The 13,844-nt window shown below is 59.4% G+C and overlaps 1 protein-coding gene across 2 annotated transcripts in view; it reads left to right on the plus strand.

Moving 5' to 3' along the window:
• LOC140393615 (laminin subunit beta-3-like) overlaps positions 1-13,844 on the plus strand; it is a 118,580-nt gene that overhangs the window by 11,721 nt on the left and 93,015 nt on the right. For both annotated transcript variants that reach the window (XM_072479885.1, XM_072479886.1), the window contains exon 4: positions 3,480-3,606. In XM_072479885.1, coding sequence (XP_072335986.1) covers positions 3,480-3,606 — 127 coding nt within the window. The remainder of the gene's footprint in view (positions 1-3,479; positions 3,607-13,844) is intronic.

Consider the following 13,844-nt stretch of genomic DNA (forward strand, 5'->3'; position numbering starts at 1 on the left):
GAGGAGATTGTGGAGGCATTAGTGGTGATCTTGAAGGAATCACTGGAGGCAGAAAGGGGCCCAGAGGACTGGAAAGTGGCTAATGTAACACCGCGGTTTAAGAAAGGAGAAGGCAGTAGATGTGAAATTATAGGCCGGTTAGCCTGACTTTGGTCATTGGAAAGATTTTAGAGTCCGTTATTAAAGATGAGATCGCGGAGTGCTTGGAAGTGCATGGTAAAATAGGACTGAGTCAGCACGGCTTCGTCAAGGGGAGGTCATGTCTGACAAATCTGTTAGAGTTCTTTGAGGAGGTAACAAGGAAGTTAGACAAAGGAGAACCAGGGGATGTGATTTATTTAGATTTCCAGAAGGCTTTTGACAAGGTGCCGCATAGGAGACTGTTAAGGGTAAAATCCTGGCTGACTGGCAGAAGGCAGAGAGTGGGAATAAAGGGGTCTTTTTCAGGATGGCAGCCGGTGACTAGTGGTGTGCCTCAGGGGTCTGTGCTGGGACCACAACTTTTCACAATATACATTAATGATCTGGAAGAAGGTACTGAAGGCACTGTTGCTAAGTTTGCAGATGATACAAAGATCTGTAGAGGGACAGGTAGTATTGAGGAAGCAGGCGGGCTGCAGAAGGACTTGGACAGGCTAGGAGAGTGGGCAATGAAGTGGCAGATGGAATACAATGTGGAAAAGTGTGAGGTTATGTACTTTGGAAGGAGGAATGGAGGCATAGACTATTTTCTGAATGGGAAGATGCTTCGGAAATCACAAACGGAATTGGGAATCCTTGTTCACGATTCTCTTAAGGTTAACGTGCAGGTTCAGTCGGCAGTTAGGAAGGCAAATGCAATGTTAACATTCATGTCAAGAGGGCTGGAATACAAGAGCAGAGATCTGGGACGTCATTCTCCGACTCCCCAGCGGGTCGGAGAATGGCCGTTGGCCGCCGTAAATCCCGCCCCCGCCGGTTGCCGAAGTCTCCGGTACCGGATATTCGGCGGGGGCGGGAATCGGGCCGCGCCGGTTGGCGGGCCCCCCCGCTAGATTCTCCTGCCCGGATGGGCCGAAGTCCCACCGATAAATTGCCTGTCCCGCCGGCGTAAATTAGAGTACCTATTTACCGGCGGGACAAGGCGGCGTGGGTGGGCTCCAGGGTCCTGGGGGGGGCGCGGGGCGATCTGACCCCGGGGGGTGCCCCCACGGTGGCCTGGCCCGCGATCGGGGCCCACCGATCTGCGGGCGGGCCTGTGCCGTAGGGGCACTCTTTCCCTTCCGCCTCTGCAACGGTCTCCACCATGGCGGAGGCAGAAGAGACTCTCCCCACTGCGCATGTGCGGGAGACTGTCAGCGGCCGCTGACGCTCCCGTGCATGCGCCGCCCGGGGATGTCATTTCCGCACCAGCTGGCGGGGCAACAAAGGCCGTTTCCGCCAGCTGGCGGGGCGGAAATCCCTCTGGCGCCAGCCTAGCCCGTCAATGTTGGGACTCGGCCCCCAAAGATGCGGAGCATTCCACACCTTTGGGGCGGCGCGATGCCCGTCTGATTGGCGCTGTTTTGGGCGCCAGTCGGAGGACATCGCGCCGTTTGGGGAGAATTTCGCCCCAGGTTCCTTGTAACCACGGGTGGGATTCTGTAGGAATCAGCGGGGCGGGCAACTCCAGCACCGAGGAGTGGGGTGAATCACTCCGGCGTCGGGCCGCCCCAAAGGTGCGGAATCCTTGGCTAGCCCGGCGCCAGAGTGGTTTGCGCTGTGCCGGCCGGCGGAGATGGGGATTGGCACCACGCCAACTGGCGCCGAAGGGACTCCGCCGGCCGGCTCGAGTTAATGCGTGCGCGGGAGCGCCAGCATGTGCTGGCATCATCCCAGTACATGTGCAGGGGGGGTTCATCTCCGTGTCGGCCATCGTGGAGGATCACAGCGGCCGACACGGAAGAATAGAGTGCCCCCTCAGCACCGGCCCGCCCGCAAATCGGTGGGTCCCGATCGCGGGCCAGGCCACCGTGAGGGTACCCCCCGGGGCCACATCCCCCCGCACCCCCCCGAGGACCCTGGAGGCCGCCTGCGCAGCCAGGTCCCGCTGTAATATATGCTGGCGGGACTGGCCGAAAACAGGCGGCCACTCGGCCCATCGAGGGCTGGAGAATCGCCGGGGCGGGGTCGCTGCCAGCGGCCGCTGACCGGCGCGGCGCCATAAACCCCCCCCCGCCAAATCCCCAGCGCCAGAGAATTCGGCAGCCGGCGTGGGCGGGGGGTCGGAGAATCCCGGCCTATCTCTCAGTAATTCCACTAAATCCACCAAATGAGGGCTGGTTTAGCTCAGTGGGCTAGACAGAATAAGGCCAGCAGCGTGGGTTCAATTCCCATACTAGCTGAGAATTCTGAATTCTCCCTCCATGTACCCGAACAGGCACCGGAATATGGCGACTAGGGGCTTTTCACAGTAACTTCATACTTGTGACAATAAAAGATTATTATTATCATCATCATATCCTTCTGTCTCTATTTGTGTTGTTAAATCATTTTTATTCTGAATGCTCCCTCCCCCTATTCATTTTAAAGCCCTATCTACAGCCCTAGTTATGTGATTCGTCAGGACTCTGGACCCAGCATACTTCAGGTGAAGGCTGTCCCATCGGAACAGCTCCCTCCTTCCCCATTTCTGGTACCAAGGTCCCATGAGTTCAAACCCATTTCTCCCACACCAACCTTTGAACCACACATTTACCTCTTTAATCTTTTTGACTCTGTGCCAATTAGCTCGTGGCACAGGTAGTAATCCGTAGGTTATTAAGTTTTTGGTTTTGCTTTTTAATTTAGCTCCGAGCTGCTCATATTCCCTTAGCAGAACCTCTGTCCTTGTTCTACCTATGTCACTGGTACCTACGTGGACCACGATAACTGGACCTTTCCTTTCTCACTCCAAATTCTTCTGCAGCTGAGATGAGATATCCCGAACCCTGGCACCAGGCAGGCAACACAGCCTTCGGAATTCTCGATCCTGGTCACAGAGAACAGTCTCTATTCCCTTAACTATACTATCCCCAACACAATTGCATTTCTTTTTTCTCCCCCACACTTGAACAGCTCCCTGTACCACGGTGCTGGGGTCAGTTTACTCATCCTCCCCACAGTCCCCGTTCCAGTCCACACAGGGAACAGGAATCTCAAATCTGTACGACAAGGAAAGGGACTGAAGCTTCTTCAACCCGAGCTTGAAATATCCCCTGCACAATCCCATCTTTGACTATTGCAACATTCCTATATTAAATAGATCATCGGGTTAAGGTACGGACCAATTCTTGTTTACTTTAGTGCACTAATGGTTCATGAATTACAGCAATTCTGTGCCAACAGCACTTTAGCTGAAGGCGAAGACTCAATAAAGAATGAATAAAACATTCATCTTTTTATCATTTGTAGGGGAAAAAAGAGACTATCTTATAAAAAGTGAAATAATCCAGTGAAATGACTTTTATTTTGTGCCTCAGGATGTACTGCAGTGCTGCGTGTGTGATTCTAGGAATGAATACAATCCTGTATATTTCACAAACAGCTATCGAATTAAGAATGTGGTTCCTTCAGGTGCATTGAGGAGCTGGTGGCAATCAGAAAATGGTAAGATTAGCATTTATTTTATTTAAAGAGCACAGTTAAAAAAGGCATCATGTTTTCATGGAATTCTATTCCTATATTGACAACCTCATACCAAAATGACCCTGTTCGAAGCAGAACCAGAATTCGATAGTTTTGAAGTGGGTTCAATTGTTGGAATTGCCAGCAGCACACCAAAGTCCTGTACTGTAGCAGACAATTTATTAACTCTGAGGTCAAGGTCATTAGCTCAGCCTCCAGATATTTAGTTTATTTCATTATTCTGTAACATAAGGGCCCATTGCATAATTTTGGCTTCACACAAAAAGTCTAGCCATCTTGGAAACTGTGAATGTCCGTGAGGACTTCCCTGAGAAATGGCCTGATAGCCCCAACAGAGGGGAACATCGGGCCTGTTAGACTAAGCTGACTAACTTTTGAAGCCTGCTCATTCTCATTGGTTGAGTTTCATCAATTGTCAGATGTGCAGTGGGTTCAATGGCGAATGCATCTGAACAGATATATACACAGTTGACCAGGAATGATTTGGGGCTGGCTTGCAGATGGGAAAGGGCTGCTGGGTTGACCATTGCATTTGGGAAAGGAGACACATGGAGAAAGTTTTGTCCTCTGGCATCGCATCGCACTCAACTGAAAAAAATTATGGAATTTGATTGGAAAAGGTAAAGTTCAGTGAGATATTAGCTGGGCAGACAAATCAATAAATACATCACTGGGTCAACAGGAAGAAATCTCCAAATATGGCATTGAAGGGTGGAATCTCTGGTCACCTCAGCGCTCATCATCCAATTAAGGGCAGTTGGTGGGAAAGCCCAATGGGAGGGGGGCGCAGGCCTCCAGCTGGCAGACTCACGGGAGGAGACAGGTGATGAAGAGGGAATGCACAAAGAGGCCTCAAAATGGAGACCCGGGAAGGCCACAGATTTCTCACATGATTCTAGAGCTAGAAAATGTTACACTAACAGAGAGCAGTGGGACCATAAATAGATTTAAGCATCGATCAAAGCAGGAAAAATCCAACTTGCCCCATTATCCCATCATACGCTCTCGATCATAAGCAAAGTGAAGAAAAGTGTCATCAATAGTGTTCTCAAGCAACACTTACTCTCTAATAACCTGCTGACTAATACTTTGGAAATCTTCCATCAGGACCACATGGTTCCAGAACTCATTGTAGCCTTGGCTACCGTGCCACCGTGCCGCCATGCCACCATGACACCGTGCCACCGTGCTACCATGCCGCCAAACTACCATGCCACCGTGCCACCGTCCTACCATGCCACCGTCCTACCATGCCACCGTCCTACCATGCCACCGTGCTACAATGCCACCGTGCTACCATGCCACCGTGCCACCGTCCTACCATGCCACCGTCCTACCATGCCACCGTGACACCGAGCTATCGTGTTACCGTGCTACCGTGCCACCGTGCCACCGTGCCACCGTGACACCGAGCTATCGTGTTACCGTCCTACCATGCCACCGTCCTACCATGCCACCGTGACACCGAGCTATCGTGTTACCGTGACACCGTGACACCGTGCTACCGTGACACCGTGCTACCATGCCACCGTGCCACCGAGCTACCGTGCCACCGTGCCACCATGCCACCGTGACACCGAGCTATCGTGTTACCGTGCTACCGTGCCACCGTGCCACCGTGCCACCATGCCACCGTGCCACCGTGCTACCGTGCCACCGTGCTAACGTGCTACCATGCCACCGTGCCACCGTGCTACCGTGCCACCGTGCCACCATGCTATGGTGCTACCGTGCCACCGTGCCACCATGCCACCGTGCCACCGTGCTACCGTGCTACTGTGCTATGGTGCTACCGTGCCACCGTGCCACCATGCCACCGTGCTACCGTGCTACCGTGCTACCATGCCACCGTGCCACCGTGCTACCATGCCACCGTGCCACCGTGCTATGGTGCTACCGTGCCACCGTGCCACCGTGCCACCGTGCTAACGTGCTACCATGCCACCGTGCCACCGTGCTACCGTGCCACCGTGCCACCGTGCTATGGTGCTACCGTGCCACCATGCCACCATGCCACCGTGCCACCGTGCTACCGTGCTACTGTGCTATGGTGCTACCGTGCCACCGTGCCACCATGCCACTGTGCTACTGTGCCACCATGCTACCATGCCACTGTGCCACCATGCCGCTGTGCCACCAGGCTACCATGCCACCGTGCCACTGTGCCACCAGGCTACCATGCCACCGTGCCACCATGCCACCATGCCACCGTGCCACTGTGCCACCGTGCCATTGTGCCACCATGATATCGTGCCACCGTGCTACCGTGCCATTGTGCCACCACGCTATCATGCCACCATGCCACTGTGCCACCGTGCCACCATGCTATCATGCCACCATGCCACTGTGCCACCGTGCCACCATGCCATTGTGCCACCATGCCACCGTGCCACCATGCCACCGTGCTACCATGCCATGGTGCCACCGTGCTACTGTGCTAGCATGCCACCGTGCCACCGTGCCACTGTGCCACCGTGCCATGGTGCCACCGTGCTACTGTGCTACCATGCCACCGTGCTACCATGCCACTGTGCCACCGTGCCACCGTGACACCGTGACACCATGCTACCATGCCACCATGCCACCGTGCTACCATGCCACCGTGCTACCGTGCCACCGTGCTACCATGCCACCGTGCCACTGTGCCACCGTGCTACCATGCCACCATGCTATCGTGCCTCCGTTCTATCGTGCCACCGTGCCACCGTGCTACCGTGCTACTGTGCTACCGTGCCACTGTGCCACTGTGCCACCGTGCTACCGTGCCACTGTGCTACCGTGCTACCGTGCCACCGTGCTACCATGCCACCGTGCAACCGTGCCACCGTGCTACCGTGCCACTGTGCTACCGTGCCACCGTGCCACCATGCCACTGTGCAACCGTGCCACCATGCCACCGTGCCACCGTGCCACCGTGCTACCATGCCACCATGCAACCGTGCCACCGTACCACTGTGCAACCGTGCCACCATGCCACCGTGCCACCGTGCTACCGTGCTACCGTGCCACCGTGCCACTGTGCCACCGTACCACTGTGCAACCGTGCCACCATGCCACCGTGCCACCGTGCTACCGTGCTACCGTGCCACCGTGCCACTGTGCCACTGTGCCACCGTGCCACTGTGCTACCGTGCCACCATGCCACCGTGCCACTGTGCAACCGTGCTACCATGCCACCGTGCAACCGTGCTACCGTGCTACCGTGCCACCGTGCCACTGTGCCACTGTGCCACCGTGCCACTGTGCTACCGTGCCACCATGCCACCGTGCTACCATGCCACCGTGCAACCGTGCTACCGTGCAACCGTGCTACCATGCCACCGTGCAACCGTGCTACCGTGCTACCGTGCCACCGTGCCACTGTGCCACTGTGCTACCGTGCCACCGTGCCACTGTGCTACCGTGCCACCATGCCACCGTGCCACTGTGCTACCGTGCTACCGTGCCACCATGCCACCGTGCTACCATGCCACCGTGCCACCATGCCACCGTGCCACCGTGCTACCGTGCCACCATGCCACTGTGCCACCATGCTACCGTGCCACCATGCCACCGTGCCACCATGCCACCGTGCCACCGTGCTACCATGCCACCGTGCAACCGTGCCACCGTGCTACCGTGCCACCGTGCCACTGTGCTACCGTGCCACCGTGCCACCGTGCCACTGTGCTACCGTGCCACCATGCCACCGTGCTACCATGCCACCGTGCCACCGTGCCACTGTGCTACCGTGCCACTGTGCCACCGTGCCACTGTGCCACCGTGCCACCATGCCACAGTGCCACCATGCCACCGTGCTACCATGCCACCGTGCCACCGTGCCACTGTGCTACCGTGCCACCGTGCTACCATGCCATTGTGCCACCGTGCCACTGTGCCACCGTGCCACTGTGCTACCGTGCCACCGTGCCACCGTGCTACCATGCCACCGTGCTACTGTGCTACCGTGCCACCGTGCCACTGTGCCACCGTGCCACCGTGCTACCGTGCTACCCTGCTACCATGCCACCATGCCACCATGCCACCATGCCACCATGCTACTGTGCTACCGTGCCACCGTGCTACCATGCCACCATGCCACCGTGCTACCGTGCTACCCTGCTACCATGCCACCATGCCACCATGCCACCATGCTACTGTGCCACCATGCTACCGTGCCACCGTGCTACCATGCCACCATGCCACCGTGCCACCATGCTACCGTACCACTGTGCCACCGTGCTACTGTGCTACCGTGCCACTGTGCTACCGTGCCACTGTGCCACCGTGCTACTGTGCTACCGTGCCACTGTGCTACCGTGCTACTGAGCTACCGTGCCACTGTGCTACCGTGCCACTGTGCCACCGTGCTACTGTGCTACCGTGCCACTGTGCTACCGTGCCACTGTGCCACCGTGCCATCGTGCCACTGTGCTACTGTGCTACCGTGCCACCGTGCTACTGTGCTACCTTGCCACTGTGCTACCGTGCCACTGTGCCACCATGCTACCGTGCTACCGTGCCACTGTGCTACTGTGCTACTGTGCCACCGTGCTACTGTGCCACCGTGCCACTGTGCTACTGTGCTACCGTGCCACTGTGCTACTGTGCTACCGTGCCACTGTGCTACCGTGCCACCATGCTACTGTGCCACTGTGCCACCATGCCACCGTGTCACCGTGCTACCGTGCTACCATGCCACTGTGCTACCGTGCTACCATGCCACCGTGCTACTGTGCCACTGTGCCACCATGCCACCGTGCCACCGTGCTACCGTGCTACCATGCCACTGTGCTACCGTGCTACCATGCCACCGTGCTACTGTGCCACTGTGCCACCGTGCTACCGTGCCACCGTGCTACCGTGCCACCATGCCACTGTGCTACCGTGCCACCGTGCCACCGTGCGACCGTGCTACCGTGCCACCGTGCCACCATGGCACTGTGCCACTGTGCCACCGTGCTACCATGCCACTGTGCTACCATGCCACCATGCTAACATGCTACCATGCCACCATGCCACCGTGCCACCATGCTACTGTGCCACTGTGCCACCGTGCTACCATGCCACTGTGCTACCGTGCCACCATGCTACTGTGCTACCGTGCCACCGTGCTACTGTGCCACTGTGCCACCGTGCCACCATGCCACTGTGCCACCGTGCCACCATGCCACTGTGCTACCATGCCACCATGCCACTGTGCCACCGTGCCACCATGCTACTGTGCCACCGTGCTACTGTGCTACCGTGCCACCGTGCTACTGTGCCACTGTGCTACCGTGCCACCATGCCACTGTGCCACCGTGCCACCATGCCACCGTGCCACCATGCCACTGTGCCACTGTGCCACCATGCCACCATGCAACCGTGCCACCATGCCACTGTGCCACCGTGCCACCATGCCACTGTGCTACCGTGCCACCATGCCACCGTGCTACCATGCCACCATGCCACTGTGCCACCGTGCCACCATGCCACCGTGCCACCATGCCACTGTGCCACCATGCCACTGTGCTACCGTGCCACCGTGCTACCGTGCCACCATGCTACTGTGCTACCGTGCCACCATGCCACTGTGCCACCGTGCCACCATGCCACCGTGCCACCATGCCACTGTGCTACCGTGCCACCATGCTACTGTGCTACCATGCCACTGTGCTACCGTGCCACCGTGCCACTGTGCTACCGTGCCACCGTGCCACTGTGCTACCGTGCCACCATGCCACTGTGCTACCGTGCCACCGTGCTACTGTGCTACCGTGCCACTGTGCTACCGTGCCACCATGCCACTGTGCTACCGTGCCACCGTGCCACCGTGCCACTGTGCTACCGTGCCACCATGCCACTGTGCTACCGTGCCACCATGCCACTGTGCTACTGTGCCACTGTGCCACCATGCCACCGTGCCACCATGCCACCGTGCCACCGTGCTACCATGCCACTGTGCTACCGTGCCACCGTGCCACCGTGCTACCGTGCTACCGTGCTACTGTGCCACCGTGCCACCGTGCTACCGTGCTACCGTGCTACCGTGCCACTGTGCTACCGTGCCACTGTGCCACCGTGCCATCGTGCCACTGTGCTACTGTGCTACCGTGCCACTGTGCTACTGTGCTACCGTGCCACTGTGCCACCATGCTACCGTGCTACCGTGCCACCATGCCACTGTGCTACCGTGCCACTGTGCCACCATGCTACTGTGCCACCGTGCTACTGTGCCACCGTGCTACTGTGCTACCGTGCCACTGTGCTACTGTGCTACCGTGCCACTGTGCTACTGTGCTACCGTGCCACTGTGCCACCGTGCTACTGTGCTACTGTGCCACCATGCCACTGTGTCACCATGCTACTGTGCCACTGTGCCACCATGCCACCGTGTCACCATGCTACTGTGCTACCATGCCACCGTGCTACTATGCCACTGTGCTACTGTGCTACCGTGCCACCGTGCTACCGTGCCACCGTGCTACCGTGCTACCATGCCACCGTGCTACCATGCCACCGTGCTACCATGCCACTGTGCTACCGTGCCACCGTGCCACTGTGCCACTGTGCTACCGTGCTACCATGCCACCGTGCTACCATGCCACCGTGCTACCATGCCACTGTGCTACCGTGCCACCGTGCTACCGTGCCACTGTGCCACCGTGCTACCGTGCTACCATGCCACTGTGCTACCATGCCACCATGCCACCGTGCTACCATGCCACTGTGCTACTGTGCTACCATGCCACCGTGCTACTGTGCCACTGTGCCACCGTGCTACTGTGCTACCGTGCCACCGTGCTACCATGCCACTGTGCTACCGTGCCACCGTGCTACTGTGCCACTGTGCCACCGTGCTACTGTGCTACCGTGCCACCGTGCTACCGTGCCACTGTGCTACCGTGCCACCATACCACTGTGCTACCGTGCCACCGTGCCACCGTGCCACCATGCCACTGTACTACCGTGCCACCGTGCCACCATGCCACTGTGCTACCATGCCACCATGCTACCATGCTACCATGCCACCATGCCACCGTGCCACCATGCTACTGTGCCACTGTGCCACCGTGCTACCATGCCACTGTGCTACCGTGCCACCGTGCTACTGTGCCACCATGCTACTGTGCTACCGTGCCACCGTGCTACTGTGCCACTGTGCCACCGTGCTACCATGCCACTGTGCTACCGTGCCACCATGCTACTGTGCCACTGTGCTACCGTGCCACCATGCCACCGTGCCACCGTGCTACCATGCCACTGTGCTACCGTGCCACCGTGCCACCGTGCTACCGTGCTACCGTGCTACCGTGCCACCGTGCCACCGTGCTACCGTGCTACCGTGCTACCATGCCACCGTGCTACCGTGCCACTGTGCCACTGTGCCACCATGCTACTGTGCCACCGTGCTACCGTGCTACCGTGCCACCATGCTACTGTGCTACCGTGCTACCGTGCCACCATGCTACTGTGCCACTGTGCCACCGTGCCACCATGCTACTGTGCCACCGTGCTACCGTGCCACCATGCTACTGTGCCACCGTGCTACCGTGCCACCATGCTACTGTGCCACTGTGCCACCGTGCCACCATGCTACTGTGCCACCGTGCTACCGTGCCACTGTGCCACCGTGCCACCATGCTACTGTGCCACCATGCTACCGTGCCACTGTGCCACCGTGCCACCATGCTACTGTGCTACCGTGCTACCATGCCACCGTGCTACCGTGCCACTGTGCCACCGTGCCACCATGCTACTGTGCCACCGTGCTACCGTGCCACCATGCTACTGTGCCACCGTGCTACCGTGCTACCGTGCCACCATGCTACTGTGCCACCGTGCCACTGTGCCACCGTGCCACCGTGCCACCGTGCTACCATGCCACTGTGCTACCGTGCCACCGTGCCACCGTGCTACCGTGCTACCGTGCCACCGTGCCACCGTGCTACCGTGCCGCCATGCCACCGTGCCACAGTGCCACCATGCCACCATGCCACCATGCTACCGTGCTACCGTGCTACCGTGCTACCGTGCTACCGTGCCACCTTGCTACCATGCCACTCTGCCACCGTGCCACCGTGCTACCGTGCTACCATGCCACCGTGCTACCGTGCCACCGTGCCACCGTGCTACTGTGCCACCATGCCATCATGCCACCATGCCATCGTGCCACCGTGCCACTGTGGTACCGTGCCACCGTGCCACCGTGCTACTGTCCCACCATGCCATCATGCCACCGTGCTACCGTGCCACCATGCCATCATGCCACCGTGCTACCGTGCCACCGTGCCACCGTGCTACCGTGCCACCATGCCATCATGCCACCGTGCTACCGTGCCACCGTGCCACCGTGCTACCGTGCCACCGTGCCACCGTGCTACCGTGCCACCGTGCCACTGTGGTACCGTGCCACCGTGCTACCGTGCCACCATGCCACCGTGCTACCGTGCCACCGTGCCTCCGTGCTACCATGCCACCGTGCCACCGTGCTACCGTGCCACCGTGCTACCGTGCCATCGTGCTACCGTGCCATCGTGCCACCGTGCCTCCGTACTACCATGCCACCGTGCCACCGTGCTACCGTGCCACCTTGCTACCGTGCCACCGTGCCACCGTGCCACCGTGCTACCATGCCACCGTGCCACTGTGCCACCGTGATACCGTGCCAGCATGCCACCGTGCTACTCTGCCACCGTGCTACCGTGCCACCGTGCCACCGTGCCTCCGTGCCACCATGCCACCGTGCCACCATGCTAACGTGCCTCCGTGCCACCATGCCACCGTGCCACCGTGCTACCGTGCCACCATGCCACCGTGCTACTGTGCCGCCATGCTACCGTGTCACCATGCCACCGTGCTACTGTGCCACCATGCTACCGTGTCACCATGCCACCGTGCCACCGTGCCTACCGTGCAACCTTGCTACCGAGCCACCATGCCACCGTGCCTACCGTGCCACCGTGCTACCGTGTCACCATGACACCGTGCCACCGTGCCACCGTGACCCCGTGCTACCATGCCGCCAAACTACCATGCCACCATGCCACCATGCCACCATGACACTGTGCCACCGTGCCACCGTGCTACCATGCCACCGTGCTACCATGCCACCGTGCCACCGTGCTACCATGCCACCGTGCCACCGTGCTACAATGCCACCGTGCTACCATGCCACCGTGCCACCGTGACACCGAGCTATCATGTTACCGTGCCACCGTGCCACCGTGCCACCATGCCACCGTGCTACCGTGCCACCGTGCTACCGTGCCACCGTGCTACCGTGCCACCATGCCACCGTGCCACCGTGCCACCGTGCCACCATGCCACCGTGCCACCATGCCACCGTGCCACCGTGCCACCATGCTACCGTGCCACCATGCCACCGTGCCACCGTGCTACCGTGCCACCGTGCCATGGTCCTACCATGCCACCGTGCCACCATGCCACTGTGCCACCGTGCCACTGTGCTACCATGCCACCGTGCTACCATGCCACCGTGCCACCGTGCTACCATGCCACCGTGCTACTGTGCCACCGTGCTACCATGCCACCGTGCCACCATGTCACTGTGCCACCAGGCTACCATGCCACCGTGCCACTGTGCCACCATGCCACCATGCCACTGTGCCACCGTGCCATTGTGCCACCATGCTATCATGCCACCGTGCCACCATGCCACCATGATATCGTGCCACCGTGCTACCGTGCCATTGTGCCACCGTGCCGCCGTGCCACCGTGCCACCATGCCACCGTGCTACCATGCCAATGTGCCACCGTGCCACTGTGCTACCGTGCTACCGTGCTACCATGCCACCATGCTACCGTGCCACCATGCCACCGTGCTACCGTGCTGCCATGCCAATGTGCCACCGTGCCACTGTGCTACCGTGCCACCGTGCTACCATGCCACCATGCTACCGTGCCACCATGCCACCGTGCTACCGTGCTGCCATGCTACCATGCCACCGTGACACCATGCCACCATGCTACCATGCCACCATGCCACCGTGCCACTGTGCTACCATGCCACCGTGCTACCGTGCCACCGTGCCACCGTGCCACCATGCTACCGTGCTACCGTGCCACCGTGCCACTGTGCCACTGTGCAACCGTGCCACCATGCCACCGTGCCACCATGCCACCGTGCCACTGTGCCACCGTGCTACCATGCCACCATGCTATCGTGCCACCGTTCTATCGTGCCACCGTGCCACCGTGCTACCGTGCCACCGTG

This window comes from Scyliorhinus torazame, chromosome 17 (assembly GCF_047496885.1).
Source record: "Scyliorhinus torazame isolate Kashiwa2021f chromosome 17, sScyTor2.1, whole genome shotgun sequence".
Taxonomy (NCBI): domain Eukaryota; kingdom Metazoa; phylum Chordata; class Chondrichthyes; order Carcharhiniformes; family Scyliorhinidae; genus Scyliorhinus; species Scyliorhinus torazame.